At 37.5% G+C, this 18,810-nt stretch overlaps 1 protein-coding gene across 3 annotated transcripts in view; it reads right to left on the reverse strand.

The window, feature by feature from the left end:
- ALS2 (alsin Rho guanine nucleotide exchange factor ALS2) overlaps positions 1–18,810 on the reverse strand; it is an 84,125-nt gene that overhangs the window by 37,813 nt on the left and 27,502 nt on the right. For all 3 annotated transcript variants that reach the window (XM_017518343.2, XM_017518342.2, XM_037734836.1), the window contains exons 6-12: positions 15,705–15,873; positions 14,382–14,478; positions 10,788–10,865; positions 8,810–8,992; positions 6,566–6,737; positions 3,959–4,139; positions 1,015–1,080 (exon numbers count right to left, since the gene is read on the reverse strand). In XM_017518343.2, coding sequence (XP_017373832.1) covers positions 1,015–1,080; positions 3,959–4,139; positions 6,566–6,737; positions 8,810–8,992; positions 10,788–10,865; positions 14,382–14,478; positions 15,705–15,873 — 946 coding nt within the window. The remainder of the gene's footprint in view (positions 1–1,014; positions 1,081–3,958; positions 4,140–6,565; positions 6,738–8,809; positions 8,993–10,787; positions 10,866–14,381; positions 14,479–15,704; positions 15,874–18,810) is intronic.

Here is an 18,810-nt window from a genome sequence, read left to right on the forward strand (position 1 = left end):
AAAGTGACTAGGCATGGTGGCTCACACCTGTAATCCCAGCACTTTGGGAGGCTGAGGCGGGCGGATCACCTGAGGTCAGGAGTTTGATACCAGCCTGGCCAACATGGTGAAACCCCGTTTCTACTAAAAATATAAAAATTAGCCAGGTGTGGTGGTGCACACCTGTAATCCCAGCTACTCAGGAGGCTGAGGCAGGAGAATGGCTTGAACCCAGGAGGCGGAGGTTGCAGTGAACTGAGATCACACCACTGAACTCCAGGCTGGGTGACAGAGCAAGACTCTGCCAAAACAAAAAACAAACAAAAAAACATGGCATAGCATCTGCTAATATTTTCTATTAAAATACAGAATTTTTGGCCTGGCACAGTGGTGCATGCCTATAATCCTGGTAATTTGGGAAGGCAAGATAGAAGAACCATTTGAGCCCAGGAGTTCCTAACCAGCCTGGGTAACATAGTGAGACCCTATCTCTATTTAAAAAAAAAAAAAAAAAGTTAAATTAAATACAGAATTTTTAAAAGCTTGCCTTTGTTGCTGGGTCAACACTTGTTGAAAAACTATCTGTTCAGAACTACCGCCTTGTGTAAGGAGCCTTTAAATTATTCACCCAGAAGCTAAACGCAGACACTTTCTATCTGCACACTTTGTACTTTTCTGTGTGTCATCACATACATTATTTGTTTCTCACCAATGGGAGAGAACATTCCCATTTTTCAGATGAAAAAAACTAGGCCGACTGAGGCAAAGAGAGCTGTCCAAAGTCTCAGGGATAATACAGAAGGACCCCGAACCTGAGCCTATCTGTTCAGTGCTTTTTCAATAGCATACTACTTATAATGATAACCAGGGGCTAATGGTACCTGTCCTTTATAAGACTTACTGAAAGTTTACATTTTGATTTGTTTGGTAAAATGATGAAGTCAAAGCTTTCCCTGGACACTCAAAAACACGGAACACTATAAGACATGATCTTCGGCTGAGAGAATGATAACTGGAAGGTATGGGTTTGCTTACATGGCAGGCTTAGCAAGAAGCTGGAATCCTCCCATAACCAGGAAATTTGTAATAGATGTGCAATACCTTGAGCAGAAAAGAAAACACATGTACATTAGTTAAAATGTAAACTAGTTCTTCTGTTTCCAAACACATACCTGGAACAGATTATTCTTCATTACCTCACCTATGAGTTTAAGAAGTTTTGTGATGTCAACATTTGTGAAGGGCAGGTTGTATAATAGTCACAATAACGGCGGTGAAGGGAGGGGTAGGGGAATTCCAGCTTAGTAAAGATGGTAATACAAGGCTGGGCACATTGGCTCACACCTGTAATCCCAGCACTTTGGGAGGCTACAGTGGGGGGATCACTTGAGCCCAGGAGTTTGAAAACATGGGGAAACCTGACACTACAAAAATAGAAAAATCAGACAGGCATGGTGGCACATGCCTGTAGTCTCAACTACTTGGGAAGCTGAGGTGGGAGGACCCCTTGAGCCTGGGAGGTTGAGGCTACAGTGAGCTGTGATTCTGATACTGCACTCCAGTCTTGGTGACAGTGTGAGACTCTGTCTCAAAAAAAAAAAAAAAAAAAAACACAAAAAGATGATAATATTAAAGGCAATTTTAAAAACACCTAACACTACGCAGAAGATGCAATAATTTACTCGGTAGATATTACTTGGTAACTTAATTAACAAACTTGAGAAAACATAATTAAAATAGTTGAATTTTTAATGAACACTTTCTGTAATCTTCACTTCAGGCTTCCCAATTAAGAAATGACAGGGAAGGCCGGGGGCGGTGGCTCACTCCTGTAATCCCAGCTCTGTGGGAGGCCAAGGCGGGCAGATCACCTGTGGTCAGGAGTTCAAGACCAGCCTGGTCAACATGGTGAAATCCCATCTCTACTAAAAATACAAAATTAGCTGGGCATGGTGGCAGGTGCCTGTAATCCCAGATAGGGAAGCTGAGGCAAGAGAACAACTTAAACCTGCGAGGTGGAGGTTGCAGTGAACCAAGACCATGCCACTTGCATTCTAGCCTGGGTGACAATAGCAAAACTCCAGCTCAAAAAAAGAAAAGAAAAGAAATGACAGTTAAGGTAAGAAAATATGTTAAAAGTGCTTGAGTGAGACAGTTTTAGAAAATGTTGATTAAATATTGATACACTGCTAAATACAAGTCTAGTTATACTGCTTTGAGCCTTGTACATTTCTTGTACACACCCGAGCTGGCAAACAGAATCAACTGACTTTGAGGAGGAAGGGAAGCTCCTACTAAAATTAGCCCTTGATACTGTACAATTAAATATAGTTATGATGATTAATTTTATATGATGTATATTTTATCACAATTAAAAATAATTTTGGCCAGGCACACTGGCTCATACTTGTAATCCTAGCACTTTGAGAGGCTGAGGCAGGAAGATTACTTAAGTTCAGGAGTTTGAGACCAGCCTGGGCAAAATAGTAAGACCCCCATCTCTACAAAAATTTAAAAAATTAGCTACTTGGGAGGCTAAGGTGGGAGGATCACTTGAGTCTGGGTGGTCAAGGCTACAGTGAGCTGTAGTAATGCCACTGCACTCAGCCTTTAATAACTTTAAAATTATCATAAAAATAATTTTAAAGATTCACATATAAGCCCAAATATTTGACTTGCTCATTTATAGGAATAATATGTTATGTTAAAAAAAGCCCAAAGTATCAAAACAAAAGCATTTTTAAGCATAAGGCCTAAAGTACCAGAGAAGAAAAAGAAGTGAAATAGAGGTATTATAAGATGAATTCAGGTCAAAAAAGGAAAATTATACCAGTAAAAGCTGAAATCACAGAAACAACAAAATCAAATTTTTTAAAAGTAAACTAATATTGAATTCTATTATTTTCATTTTTCATTTCTGAAAGATGATGAGTTGAAAGACTCAAACCAGGGCATTTCGTCTTAGATAACGGCTTCAAATATTTTCGATTTTGCTTAGAATTAAAATAGCATTCAATTATCTGCATATATTACATCATTTGGAAAGGAAATGCATGAAGATGATAAACTGGTTAGTTCTGGTGGTAGGATTATCGGTTATTTTTGATTATCTTTATTTGTGCATTTTTTAGTAATAAACACACATTATTTATATTTAAATAATCAAAACAAAACACCAACAAAACATGAACTCCCTGAGCGTTGGTGCTTTTTGCAGGCCCCATGCTGTGCTGCAGGGCTTGGAGCTCCCCGAAAATGCCTGGCACTGAGTGGGCACTCAGTCAGTGTCTTTTGGATGGCTGAGGTGTGAATGAATAAAGAACAAAACCTATACATACTTCGGATCAAAGCAGAACCTAACATACATTAAAATAACACTTAAGTTATGCCTCCCATCATTATATCAAAATACAAATTAAGAAAAAGTGAGAAACATTTTAAGTTATATTTTCAAGTACACTTGGGATACTTTACTTGAAAATATGCAAAGAACCTTGAATAACTATTTTAGGTTTTATTAAGAAAAAACATCTTCACACTAAAAATAGTTGGGTCTTTTAAAACTTCCATCTACACAAAAGTAAAAAGCAGACATCAGAACAGCTCCATATTTACAATCAGCAGTTGGTCTTAAAATAATTTGTTTAGTTACTTATTTCCTCAAGTTTTAGTACAATTTAGTCAACAAAATTTTTTTCTGAAGAACCAGATTATAGTAAATTTTATGTAAATTACACTATACTCTGCTAGAATATAGAAGGAAACATGATAATTCATTATTTTTAAAACTTTTTTTCATTTAGAGAAGACTAAATTTTAGCAATGCAGAACTATAGTTGGCTTAAGATTAAAATACTGCTTTGCAATTTCTATTACCTTATATCACTCTCCCTAATCTAGTCTCTTCTGATTAAGGAGCTGTTCTCCTTGGCAGAATAACCCTGCAGAGATTGAACATGACACGGGACTGGATACTTGCTCTGTATAACTATCCAAGAAGAGACTTGCATGCTTCAGGATGACCAAACTCCTGGCTTCCTTTATCCCATGAAGAAAGCTGCTCAATGAGGCTCCATGCTGACCAATGAGGTAACACAGCTTGCTGAATCGGCTAGCCACCTCCTGCAACAGCTGGACTGTAGCTGTGGTGCCCAAATTTTCTATAACAAAATGATGATGATGATGATGATGATGATGATGACAAAGTAAATTAAAAACCAATCACTTTATTATGATCATATGATTACAATTATGAATTCCTCTAAGACTACTTAACTTGTTGCCACATGCTCTCATCTAAGGAACCCAAATAATTACAGTATTAAAGCAACCTCAAAGATCACAGTATCCAGTCATTTGAGGAACTTGTTAAAAACACATTCACAGGAACCTTATAGATTCCAGGATGGCTTTTTCTTTTAAAAGACTCTCCAGGTGATTTTAAAGATCAGCAAAATTTGAGAACCACTGAGTTAATGCAACTCTCTGGTCATTTTGAAGATAAGTAATCTGAAGCCAAGAGAAGGGAAGTAAATCATCTAATTTAAGTCACTGATAAGTAACAGTCAGGAATTAAACTCATTTTGGGAGTTATCTTTGTTAACATTTTCAGCTTTTTGTCCTGACTTCTGCTCTACTTGCCTCTTTGACAAGCCCAACCGTTCAGTGCAGAGAACGCAATCCAAACATTGGACTGCTGAGGATGCTCTGAATTTCAGAGAGAGCACCAGGACATTATTTGCTTTTTGCCTGTCTAAAGTTCTTCATTTCTAGGACTTCTTTTTAAGTAATTAGGAAAGCAGATCTGGAAGACCAACAAAGAAATCAGCAACCAGAACAAGAAAGAGGCAGATTTAACCTTTCTTTCAGAGCAATCCAGGAAGCTTCCAGCTTAGATTGCTTCCTTTCACTTGGCAAAGTCCTAGAGTGTTCAGCCTACCCAGAGGAGGGGAATTTATAGAACAGAGACTCCACAACACTTAAAAAGCAAAAGATAATAAAAACAAAACCACAAATGCAGACAGTTGTCAGCTTACAAAGGGATTATATTCACGAAGGCTGCAAAACAGTTGTTTGAAAAGATGTTTTTCCATTACAAACAATGGGCAGGCCAGGCACAGTGGCTCACGCCTGTAATCCCAGCACTTTGGGAAGCCAAGGTAGGCAGGTCACTTGAGGCCAGGAGTTCGAGACCAGCCTGGGAAACACAGCAAAACCCCATCTCTACTAAAAATACAAAAATTAGCAAGCGTGGTGGTGCACACCTGTAGTCCCAGCTACTCGGGTGGCTGAGGCATGAAAATTGCTTGAACCCAGAAGGTGAAGGTTGCAGTGAGCCAAGACTGTGCCACTGCACTCCAGCCTGGGTGGCAGAGCAAGACTCTGTCTCAAAAAAAGAAAAAAAAAACAATGAGCTGACCCATACAACACAATGTCTTCAACGTGGCGAAATTGATGTACTAGAGTATTAGCCTGAATTCTGGGTCAACACAGGGGGGCTAAGGAGTGCAGGAGAGAGAAAGAGAAAGAAACCTTCCTTTCTGCTTCTGACTGTATGGCCAAACCCAGAAAAAAATATTTGAAATAGGTAAAGTTTATCTGCAACAGTCCCCTCAACTTCAATTCTGCATTCCCTGCTATTCTCCTAGAGACCCCAGGTACCCAGTATATCTGGAACGTGGCATCCCATTTAGTACTACTGTAACCCATTCCATCTGTATTACCTCCTCACTTCCAATCTCTCTTTGTAGCTGAGCATAGCTAAGAAAAAGAATCAGACTTAATCAACTCATGATGAGGAATAAGATCTTTTTTTTCCCCTGAGATGAGCTGTGCTCTGTAACCCAGGCTGGAGTGCAGTAGCGCAATCTCAGCTCACTGCAACCTCTGCCTCCTTGGTTCACGCAATTCTCCTGCCTCAGCCTCCTGAATAGCTGGAATTACAGGCACCTGCCACTGCGCCTGGCTAATTTTTGTATTTTTAGTAGAGACAGGGTTTCACCATGTTGGCCAGGCTGGTCTTGAACTCCTGACTTTGTGATCTGCCCGCCTTGGCCTCTAAAAGTGCTAAGATTACAGGCATGAGCCACCCCACCCGGCCAGGTAAGATCTTTAACACTCTTACAGTTATCCACAATTTTAAGAGACTACTTGTAAATCCAAATAAATCTCTACTTGATATAACTCTAAGAATTATAATGAGAAAAATAAAAAATTCAGATAGCATGCTGGAAGATCTCTTAGGACCAGCAGGGTGAGAAGTGTTGTTTGGAAGTCTAACTTTATATGGGGTCAACTTTCCCAAAGTTGTTTTTGCTTCTCTGCCATGAATATCCTAAAAGTACCATTTTCTACTTCTGCAAGCAGAAGGAGCTCTGAGAGTGTGTAGGAGAGGGCAAGCTGGGCTATTGACAAATTGGAAACAGTTTGTAAACTGTTGACTGCCTGAGTACACATAGACACAAAGACAAGGAATAGAAAGAAGTAAACCATAAACTAAAAGGTTTTCATTATTTGTGATATAGGAGGAAGAGATAAAACAAGGCCCTGATGATTTAGGGGTGGGAGAGAGGGGGTTTCGACTTACCTAAACTGAGAAGAGGCCTGAGAATCTGAGATTTGATATCACTTAGTTTTGAATAGAATCGTCTTTCTGTAGTAGCTAACTCGTGGAGACTGGCAATATACCCCATAATGTTTTTATCCACCAAGGCTAGATAGCTATCTTTTCCTGCTGTCACTCTGCTTATATATCCAAGCTGAAACAGAAGAAAATAAAAGCACTAAATATAACATATAATTATGTTAGTAATTTGGTATACTGAAGCTGGCTTTTATCGGCTGACAACAGTTAACTGCTAAATATTCAGAAAATTTGCAAGCAAGTAATTAAACCAATGATAGCTTGAAATGGCCACAGTGAAAATCTGCAAACACTACAGACTAGGATTTTTTGGGGGGGCGGTGTGGGAAGGTTGCTTCTTTTTTTTTAGAGCTGGTTCACCAGTGGATCTATATATAACTATACACATCTACTTTCAATTATCTCCAAGATACCTTTCATTTCACATTACAAGTGTTTGGAAACAGACATCCTGGATATATAAAGATCAAATGAGAGGGATACAAGTCTCAGGACTCCTTTCTGAGTAAAATAAGATTAATGCGATCAGACAGGGTCTCTATGCTATACATCAAAATAATCAAGGATCTAAGAGTTAACCTGCCTTTTGTACAATGAAAAGAGATTTTCTTTAAAAGGGACTTTTTGTCATTTACCCAAGATACCACTATAAAAAACATTCCATGTCATTGTTCACATATCCCATTAAATCAAGCAGGCAAGCTACAGACCCAATGGACTATTAACATCCCATGGTAACCGAAGACACGTAAGAGAGCTTCATCCGTTTCATCAGCCTATTTGATCCTTTATCTAAACTGTGAAATCATTCATGGGGAATGTGAAGCCAGGGCCAGCAACTACAGACCAATCTTGGCCAATGTTGCCTTTAATTTTTAAATATTTTTTTGTTTTGGTAGAGATGGGGTCTTGCTATGTTGCCCAGGCTGGCCTTGAACTCCTGGCCTCAAGTGATCCTCTAGTCTCGGCCTCCCAAATTTCTGGGATTATAGGGATGAGCCATTGAACTTGGCCCCAATGTTACCTTTGGCAAGAAAGATCTTGTCCCCAGAACTTACTAGCCAGAAAAACAAACACAAAGGCTTAAAAGTCCACATGCTTTATTACTCAATAAAAACAAGAAATCTAGAATATACTAGTTTGGGGGGTTAATTTCCCTGCAGCATGTCATTTTGAAGATGTTAAGTTACTTTATGGGGAAAAGAAGATAGAAATAAGCCAATGAGTTCAGTTTACAAAAAAGAGAAAGAAGGGAAAACAGGGTGGGAAAGCAGAGCAAATGAAAAGGGGATAAACAGTAGGAAATAAAATTAAGGCTGAGAAAGGTGGCTCAGGCCTGTAATCTGAGCACTTCAGGAGGCCGAGGCAGGTGGATTACTTGAGGTCAAGAGTTTAAGACCAGCTTGGCCAACATGGTGAAACCCTGTCTCTAGTAAAAATACAAAAATTACCTGGGCATGGTGGCAGGCACCTGTAATCTCAGCTACTTGGGAGGCTGAGGCAGGAGAATTGTTCAAACACAGGAGGCAGAGATTGTAGTGAGCCAAGACTGCACTACTGCACTCCAGCCTGGGTAACAGATCGAGACTCTGTCTCAAAATAATTAATTAATTAATTAATTAAATTAAAAGCCAAGAAGTGAAGCAGGGGAAATAGAACACTGTTGGTTGTCTGTCGGATATTTCACGGTCTGCCATGAACCTATCTCAGGCTCTTGCATTGTTACTCCCCACTTATAGTTAGCAATTCATCTACTCTATTTCTGTTCTAATTCACCTGGAAGGCTCTATGGCTGCAGTCAAGAAACTTCATAGTAAAATGTACTTTCCAATATTCGTACATGAGGGTCTTAATTCAACAAATATTTATAAAGTATGTAGTATGAGGCTACAGCAGTAAAAGAGATAGCCGAAAATCCCTCGCCTTCTGAATCTTACATTATAGTAAAGAGGATAGACAATAGACAAAATAAGTAAATTATACAGTGTATTCGATGGTGACAGGCCCTATGGAGAGAATAAGGAGAGAAAAGATAAGGAATGAAGGGGAATTGAAAGGAGTTTGCAATTTTAACTAAGGTAGTTAGAGATGCTTAGTAATAATTAGGCATACATACAAATAAAAACAAAAACAAAGGACTTCTCATGTGTTACTGAATGTGGGCCTTAGGAACCAATTCCTGTTCACCTTACTACAGGAGAGAAGTACTGGAGTCTTAGAACCACTGTGATTCTCTGGAAGGTTGTCACCTTCTGTAGGGTCCTGTCGGCCACTGTAATATAACCCAGGCTGGAAGTCTTCTGTATCCACTAAAAACAGGGAATAATCCTGGCCTGCAGCTACGCTCCAGACTCCATTTTCGCTGCTGACCTGCAATGACAGAAAGATAGTGTCTGTCCAAGGTGAAGGTAATCAGAGAGAACTTTGGATCCACAGGAACTGAAACATTAGGTTGTTAAATAAGCATGGTGCTAAGGCAGTCATATCTGAGAGCAAGCTCACCCAGCAATTTGCCCAACCAAATGCAGAGCAGGTGCAGGAGTAAGACTGAATCCCTTGTTCAGCTTTTAAATTTAGAACTGTTTTTATTAAAATCTGAAAAATTGGAATTTAAAAAGGAAAAACCAGACATCCAATTTTTTATTGTTACTTTTGGAAGTTTGCACAGACTGTATTATAATGAAGAGACCCAGAAACTTCCAGAGCCCTATTCTAGAAGTGACAGGACATACCTTTCTCCTTCCACATTTGGCTGTGTGCACAAAAACTGATATAAAAGAAAACAATCTAATAAGGCTAAATTCTATTCTGGCCAACTAAACTCTTGGGTATTAAAATTCAGTTTTCCCACTTGGAACTCTACCGGTCCTATGTGACTTTACTGTGCCTACTCCCCAGATGTTAAAATAGGCAGGGCCCCTTAGAAGCCCATCTACATGGATTCCTTAGACCAGTGGTTCTCAGTGGTCTTTGCAGCAGCAGCAGCCATTACCTAGGATAGGAACATGTAAGAAATACAAATTCCCAGGCCCCAGGGCTACTGAGGGAGGGGGAAATAGGGTCCAGCACTCTGTTTTAACAAGCATTCCACAGGTGATTCTGATGTATGCAAAAGTTTGAGAACCACTGCCTTTAAACCAATAATATTCTAACCTGGCTAGAAATAAATTTCTAACCTGGTGGCTCAGAATTCCACATAGTGATTCAGTAGCCACCATGCAAAGGCAGGTGCCAGGGCTCTAGGCCCCCACTCCATCCTTAACCAAAGTTAATTCCCATTTGTGTGTTTTATTCAAATCCTGTTCCTGAAATTGAGGTAATTGCCCTTCATTAGTCTCCATTACTCCTGAGGGAGCATGTCTTGGGGTAGGGGAGATATAAGAATCAAACTACACGTCTATGACCTCCATATTCCATTCTGTCTTGTGGGGAGCATCTCTACCAAAAAACCCTAAAACTTTTGTATAAGGAACTGATACAATTGATGAGAATTTGGTATTTCCAGAGGGTGATGAGGTGGAAAACAAGGTAAAGAAACACTGCTACAGAACTGCACCAAAGAGACTAGAAGCTACCAATTAGCATTACATAAACTAAAACCACTCCATCTAACAGTAAAAAAAAAAAAAAAAAAAAAAAAAAAAAAAAAAAAAAAAAAAAAAAAAAAAAAAAAAAAAAAGAAAAGAAAAAAACACCTCTACTTTTAGCTTTACTACAGAAAATGAAAAGGCTTACAAAAAGGTGTTAATACTCTGCATGTTATTTTTAGACATACACACAAAATTATACCACCAAACAATGTTATGTAAAAGTAAAACAATGAAGAATTCAGAGTAGACATTATCTGGTAACGCAAGAAGACGGCACAGTGTAGAAAAGTGTTTTAAAAGAAAGCACTTTTTCATTTTTTTACTTAAAAAAAAAAGAACTGTGACTATTTAATGAATAGTTGAAGTTAAGAAATATAAACTAACACATAAAAAAAATGGACATTTAGCTTGAAAACACGTGGCTTCTTGTTTTTAAATATTTTCTTACAAAAACCAAATCAAATTTAAGTTGTATGTATAAAATTGCCCTGACTTTTAAAAATAAGAAATGGAGAAATATAAGATGTTACAGCTAAGAATTGTGGAATAAGTTGCTATCAAGTTCACAAAAGTACCTTTGCAAGACGAGGAACTGTTGTTGGAAAATCGGAATGCCCAAGCTGACCAAAGGTATTGCTACCCCATGAGTAAACCTATCAAAAAAACACAGGAAAGTGGGTAAGAGTTGTGAATCTGACTTTGCACATCAACTCTGAAACTATAACAATTAACATATATACACAAACAGTTATATACAAATTATTATATTAGTCTTTCACTCTTTAACAGATATTAAGGAAATTCATTTTTAAACAAGACTAGAGATAATGGGCAAATACAGCCCTGGTACACAAGAAGACACAAAGTCCAAAAATTAGCCAGGCGTGGTGGTGCCCGCCTGTAATCCCAGCTACTTGGGAGGCTGAGGCAGGAGAATCGCTTGAACACGGCAGGCGGAGGTTGCAGTGAGCCGACATTGCGCCACTGCACTCCAGCCTAGGCAACATGAGGAAAACTCTGTCTCAAAAACAAAAAAGAAGACAAGGAGTTGAAGGGTCAACAATAACAATAACTAACACTTTTCAGGTGCTTGCTAACTGCCTCACATTGTTCTTAACACTTTCTGAGTATTAACGGATGATTCATTCTCACAACAATCCTAAAAAATAAAATAAGGAAACCCAGAGAGGTTAATTAATTTACCGACGGTCACAAATTCATATGTAAGAGCGTAAGAGGCAGGGTTTACTCCCAGGAATTACTGTATACTGCCTCTTTTAGAGAAAGTAATAAAAACATTAAGTGATAGAGTAAAAGTAATCATGATTTCCTACTCTGTAGATAAAAGTAATATGGAATGAATAGAAAATGTTTCATACGTGAAGTTACTGTAAACAGAGAAACACAAGTACCTATGCACCACTACAGACAAAATAAACTACATTACAATGGCTATGTTTAATTAAAATGTTTGTTTATTCTGATTATGAAAATAATTCATGGTCAAGACTGTGATAGTACAAAAATAAAAGTGAAAATCACTGATCAACCACTTGGTGGCACATATTCTTTTGTACATCAATAAGCATAGATCTATAAACATCATTTTTAATAACTATCTAGAACTCTACTGTGCATATACTTAAACAAATTACCTACTGAATTATTAAGTTCTTTCCAATTTTTTTTTTTTTTTCCTGAGACAGAGTCTTGCTCTTGTCACCCAGGCTGGAGTGCAATGGCATGATCTCAGCTCACTGCAACCTCTGCCTCCTGGGTTTAAGCAATTCTCCTGCCTTGGCCTTCCAAGTAGCTAGGATTACAGGCACCTGTCACCATGCCCGCCTAACTTTTGTATTTTTAGTAGAGACAGGGTTTCACTATGTTGGCCAGGCTGGTCTCAAACTCCTGACCTCAGGTGATCCACCCACCTCAGCCTCCCAAAGTGCTAGGATTACAGGTATAAGCCACTGCACCCAGTCTCCAATTATTTAATATTAAAAAAGATAGAAAAAAAATCCTTGACTACATATATTCATGCATCTATTTGCTTAGGATAAATTCCTGGGCAAAGACTACGCCATTCTGATTTTTGATACATATTGACAAACTGTCTTCAGCAAGGTCCAATTTACATTCCTGCCTGCACTGCATGCACGTTTTCTCCCACAGCCTAACCAATGCTCAGCATTAAATGCAATCCTTATGTTTGCATATGTTAATCTCATAAGTGAGAAAAACATTGTACTGTTGTTTTAAGTTAAATGTATTTGCTAAATGATTATCTTTTCATTTTTTGCTGGCCATTTCTACTTCTTTTATGACTAAAATAGAAATATCCTTTGACAATTTTTATCCTTTGACAATTGCTACTTTATACATGACATAGCAACATTTTATCTCGTATGTTGCAGATATTTTTACCGAGTTGTATTTTCATTTTGTTTACAGTGTTTTATTTGCTGTTCCAGACTGCTGAATTACCACGTTGACAAACATATCTTTACTTTCTAATTTCCAGCTTTATGTTATATCTTTTTCTATGCCTGACTCATCTTAATTTTTACACACACACACACACACACACACACACACACACACACGAGGTTCTAGTTTTTAATGACAACAGTAATACATCCAGAATTAGAATATGTGTAGCTATCTTAGTTTTCTTGTTTTCTACAAATAGGAGGTCAGTAAACATTTACTACAATTACCAGATACTCGTCTTGTCTTCCCAACTGAATTAAAACACTCACTTTTATATCTTAAATTCTCATATATCCTTTGATTATTTCTAGCCTATAGGCACATTTCTGTCATTGATCTATTTAATTTTATAATATATAAGGATAAATCTCTCTTCCTTTCTCTTCTTTTTCAGAATTTACCTGGCTCTTTATTCTTCTAAAGTAATTTTGGGATTATTTTATCAAATTGTAATATTATACCGGAATACTTTGGGGATTGTACTGAATTTTCACTGTGCTGATTAAATGATTTAGAGAAAAATGACATTTTTTGCAACTGACACATCTCATCCAAAAATAAAATCTCTCCCTTTACTACTGCTTTCTTTTATATCGTTCAAAAGAGTTTTAAAGTTTGTATCATATGGATTCCAAGCATTTTCTACTTATTCCTACTTCCTTAATGTTTTTGGTGTAATTGTGAACCGAATTTCCTCAAATATGTTTTGTTTTGTTGTATGTATACAATAAAGCCAGTAATTTTTATTTTGTAACTGACCACCTTCCTAATCTCTCATTTTTAAGTCTTTTGAATGAATCATGTTAAAAACAGTAAATTCTCCTTTATCTTTCCTAATATTAATATTTATACAGGTTATGTTAGTTTTTTGGCTATCCTAGTACGTGAAATTTAAAATCAAATCAAATATTAAAAGGGTTTAGAATCCTTTATTGGCATCTTAAAAAGATAAAGGAATTGGTGAAGAATCATTACCTGAATATATGAATATATTTAAGAATAACTTACTGCAGATGAGCAGTCTGGGTTAAAATAAATAAATAAATAAAAGTATGGGCGTGGTGGCTCACACCTGTAATCCCAGCACTTTGGAGGCTGAGGTGGGCGGATCACGAGTCAGGAGATCAAAACCATCCTGCCTAACACAGTGAAAACCTGTCTGTGCTAAAAATACAAAAAAAAAAAAAAAAAGAAGAACTTAAAACAACTTATTTTCTTAAGAGAGTTTATGTATATATGGGGATGGTTTTTAGTAATCCTAGTGGTCACTTTCAGTTCCTGCAGTTTTAAAGAAAAATGCCTTCGTTCCTTTTCTTAGTGTTTTACTATGTATTTTCTTTGCCAAGTAACAAATAAAAATTCACCAATACCGTGGAAAATCTGGGGCTCTCTTTTTAGATGAGAATACATAATACAAAACTCCTAAATCAGGGAGACCAGTATTTAAATCCAAGCTCTACTGTTATGTGTGGCTTTAGACAAGTTACATAATTTACTTTCTCTTACTCCACTTCCCTCATCTGTGAAGTGGAAATAATATCATGTAAAATATTGGAAAGCTAAAATGAGATACAGTATCATTGCCTGACATATAGCAGAAACTCAACAAATGATGGTTCACTAATGTCATGTTGGCCTTCTATGAAAATAAGGTAAGCATTAAACAGTTTGCCTCCTACCTGGGATTTTGCAGTAAGTGCAAGAGAATGGTAACCACCTGCCTCCAGATGGATTACTTCTTTGCCATCCAAACATTTTACACACAACGGTTGAAGCCTTAAAGAGAAACACATATGTACACAAAGTATTCTCAGCAAGAATCATGACCTTTCCCAAATTATAAAGTGCTTTCATGTAAAAATAAACATTTCTAAAGAAAACATTAAAATGAACATAACAGACACATGCTCAATTACTCCTAAATATCATAAATAATTTTTGGAAGGTTTTAATCTTTGCCTATCAATCACTAATTAATCCCCATAATTTAGAATCTGTTAAGAATCATAAAACTACAAATGATTCTTTATAGCAGAAAGTATACTTAGGATACAATAAAAAATAACCTTAGAAGGAAGATAATTTTTAAATTAATTCCAGTTGCCTTCACTCTGCTACGAATAGAGACATTTATATTAGCTCACTACTTTAATGATTCCAATTATGCACTTAAAAATTTCCCAATATCTAACTTGTTAATATTATAAGTTTCTAATAGATAGAATGTCAGTTTTACCCTAACATACATGAATAGATATAGTTTAAAGTTTCAATTATAGGTATTTTGGCAATGGCAGAGAAACATCTTTCAGGTTAAAAAACAACCTGTTGGCTTTTTCTCTCCTATGTGACAGGCGGGGCCTCTTTTTATCAATTAAAAATCTAAGTCATTCCTGTCTTCCAATGAAATATGATCTTATCCCCAACACCCATTTCTGTACTCCAAGATGAACACGTCAAAGATGTGGAAAAGTACACTGTGTATACTTAAGTCCTTTACTGCTTTTTTTTTTTTCTTGAGACAGAGCTTCACTCTTTCACTCAGACTGAAGTTAAGTGGTGTGATCTCAGCTTACTGTAGCCTCCACTCTCCCCGTATTCAAGTGATTCCCCTGCCTCAGCCTCCTGAGTAGCTGGGGTTATAGGCACCTGCCACCATGCCCAGCTAATTTTTGTATTTTGTATTTTTAGTAGAGACACGGTTTTGCCACGTTGGCCAGTCTGGTCTTGAACTCCTAACCTTACGTGATCCACCTGCCTCAGTCTTCCAAAGTGCTAGGATTAAAGGGGTAAGCCACTGCACCCAGCCAAGTCCTTTACTGTTGAGAAAAAATTCAAGACTAAAATGACAGCTTTTTATCAGAGTTAATAATGGTGCATAAGAATCTGAAGCTAGAAGAGTCCAGATTTCCTCTAGGAGGAAAGTAAGATTTAGAGACAATCACAGGAGAGAGTTTATTTGTTTAAGCCAACTCCTAGCAGTAAATACTGGTAGCGCTTACCTAGGCAGAACATCGCCGTGCCCCAGCTGCCCCTCTTTCCCTTTCCCCCAGGTCCACACTTCTGTTCTCAGAGAAGGCAAGAGCGCATCTGCTTCTCCACTGTATGTGGGGGTCAGAACCACCGTCCTCGTTTTTACCCGTGCAGCCTTTCTTAAGAGCCTGGGGGAAACTGAAAACCAACCAGACATGGGGTGAAGGAGTGAGGGTCCAGAGGGGAAGAAAACGTATCATTTGGACAAACTTAAGATTTTCAAAAACATACACCACTCATTGAAGCATATTCTAGGGGTTCTCTGTAGAAAAGGGGACCTATTAGTCAAATGAGATTGATAAATACTCACTTCTACAATCTATCCTCCCACTCCCTCCTCTGCAGAGATTCACACACACATTAGCACACAGAAGGTGCTGACAAATCCTGCAAATAAAAGCCCTGTTTAAATATGTTTAACCTAGCCGGACATCTAAACATTTAGCCACAGAATCCTTTTCTGTATAATATCTAGTGACATCCTACAGAACTTGTATTCTAAAGAATATGATGAATAGAATAGCCACTCCAGCCTAGGCAACATAGTGAGACACCATCTCTCTCTTTTTTTTTTTTTTTTGAAATGGCATTTCACTCCTGTCATTCAGGCTGGAGTGTAGTGGCACGATCTCAGCTCACTGCAACCTCTGCTTCCTGGGTTCAAGTGATTCTCCCACCTCAGCCTTCTGAATAGCTGGGATTACAGGCATGCACCACCAAACCTGGCTAATTTTTGTATTTTTAGTAAAGACAGGGTTTTGCCACGTTGGCCAGGCTGGTCTCAAACTCCTGACCTCAAGCGATCTGCCCGCCTCAGCCTCTCAAAGTACTAGGATTACAGGTATGAGCCACCATGGCCGGTCCCCATCTCTTAAAAAACAAAAAGGCTTTCTAAGTCAAGGTCTAAGTTCAAATATATTATGAATAACTGTAATAAGGAATTCATTTTAGCTATAAAACATATAAATTTCTAAGGCAGGAAAAAGATTATGAAAGGGAAATACCAAAAAGCTTTTGATTTGCCTATTTGAAATTATTTTACAGAGATGTTAAATAATGTTGTAAAAGAACACTGCCATCTTTTATAGCGTTCAAAATTACATCAAACTTACACAACACTATGTGAATAGTGCTTGATGCCAGGATAAGTTTCGAAGAAAATCATCAAATGTCACTCAGCAGAGACTTAGTCATTCAGTCATTAACTCATGGGCCACAATAAAGTGATCATCACTGCCTAAGTTCAACATCTTTTCTCATGAATGTATTATTTCTGTGCATACAGAGGCTCAAAACTACTTTGAAGATTTCTCAAGATGTACTCCAGATAATTCTTAAAGAGAGAGGGTAAAAGTACACGGAAAATTTTTCTAAAGAGACTTTAGGTTATTAAGTAAAATTTAACCTTAGGATGTAAGTCTTATCAGTGGGACTCATGATCTAATGACATGAAAAAAATCAATTTTCACATTTCAAAGAGATTGCAAATATATTTATATACTTAAAGTGCTAAAAGACATTTAAGAATAAGAAAAGTTTGGTGCAAGAGTCTCCTTCAGACTTAATAGAGAACATAGGCCTTCTTACACATCATATATATGTGTAAGATAACTGGCTCCTTCTACTTAATTATATTTAAAAGTATAGTTAAGTAAATAAGCCCTCCCCCTACAAAAAACATAATTTGCAATTTTGAAGAAAGATAAAATTTTAGGAGTTCCCGTCAACCAATAATACTTTGGTTTACTTCCCAAGTGAGAGACTCTCGGTTACATCTTGCCAGAAGAGAAAAAACTTGCCCTAAAACACATAAATTCCTCGTGAATTAAATGCAAAATTGAGATGTTATTTACAAAGAATAAATTAAATGTAATAGAAACACACAGTTATTTAATTTAAATAAATTATTTAATAGAAACACATGGTTACTAGCCTAAGGAACAAAAACTTCCAGTGTTTAACAAAGTTAAATGTAATAAGCATATATATATATTTTCAAATTAATCAGGACTGAAGTTTTATTTGAGTAGAGGAAAATCCGGTGGTAATGAGAACTAGGAGGCAGAATAAGAGAAGTGTTCAGAGACACAACAGTGTTCAGTAAGTAGAACAAGGGGAGAAAGAGGTGCAGGGTAGAAATAAGTTTTAGTACAGTCTAGAATTCCTAACTTTTGAGCTTTGCACAAAATCATGTAAACCAGGAGTTAGCCAATTATTGCCCTTGGGCCAAATAGGGCCTACCATCTGTTTTTGTAAATAAAGTTTTATTGGGATATAGTTTCACTAATTCATTACATATTATCTCTGGCTGCTTTTATATGACCACACCATAGCTGAGTACTTGTCACAGAGACTGGATGGCCTACCAACCTTAAAATATTTCTCTTTGGCTCTTTACAGAAAAACTCTGCCAACTCCTGGTCTCATTAAATGATTCTCAAACTTTAATGTGCATACTAATCACCTGGGGAATCTTGCTATAATGCATGTTTTGATTGAGTAAGCTGAGAGTGGAACCTGAGAATCTGCATTTCTAAGTTCCCAGACGCTGCTGATGCTGCTGGTCTGCAGGCCACTCTTGAGAAACACAAGTCCAGTTGGCTGAGATTGCTGAACTGATTGAGAAAAGGAGAAGAACCAACTGCATAATATTCTTAATATTCTAAAAAGTTTATTGCCTATGGTTTCAGAAAATGAACTTTTCTCTTCTTGAAGCTTAAAAATTATCTTCTCTTTCTACTCAAGTACACTAATTCCTCACTTATCCAATGGTCACAGCTGCAACCTCAACAATCTGAAGTATAAGTCCCAATTAAAGGCTATTTTAACATTCCAGAACAATAAAATAAGACTCATAGTAAGTTTCATAAGCAGGAACAAACATCAAGAAAAAGTTATGCTCTAACTTTTTAGTGATCTCTAAAGCAGATAAACATGTAACTTTCTTTTAAAACCACCAATAGGCCGGGCGTGGTGGCTCAAGCCTGTAATCCCAGCACTTTGGGAGGCCGAGGCGGGTGGATCACGAGGTCAAGAGATCGAGACCATCCTGGTCAACATGGTGAAACCCTGTCT

This window comes from Cebus imitator, unplaced genomic scaffold (genome assembly GCF_001604975.1).
Source record: "Cebus imitator isolate Cc_AM_T3 unplaced genomic scaffold, Cebus_imitator-1.0 Scaffold671, whole genome shotgun sequence".
NCBI classification, from domain to species: Eukaryota; Metazoa; Chordata; class Mammalia; order Primates; family Cebidae; genus Cebus; species Cebus imitator.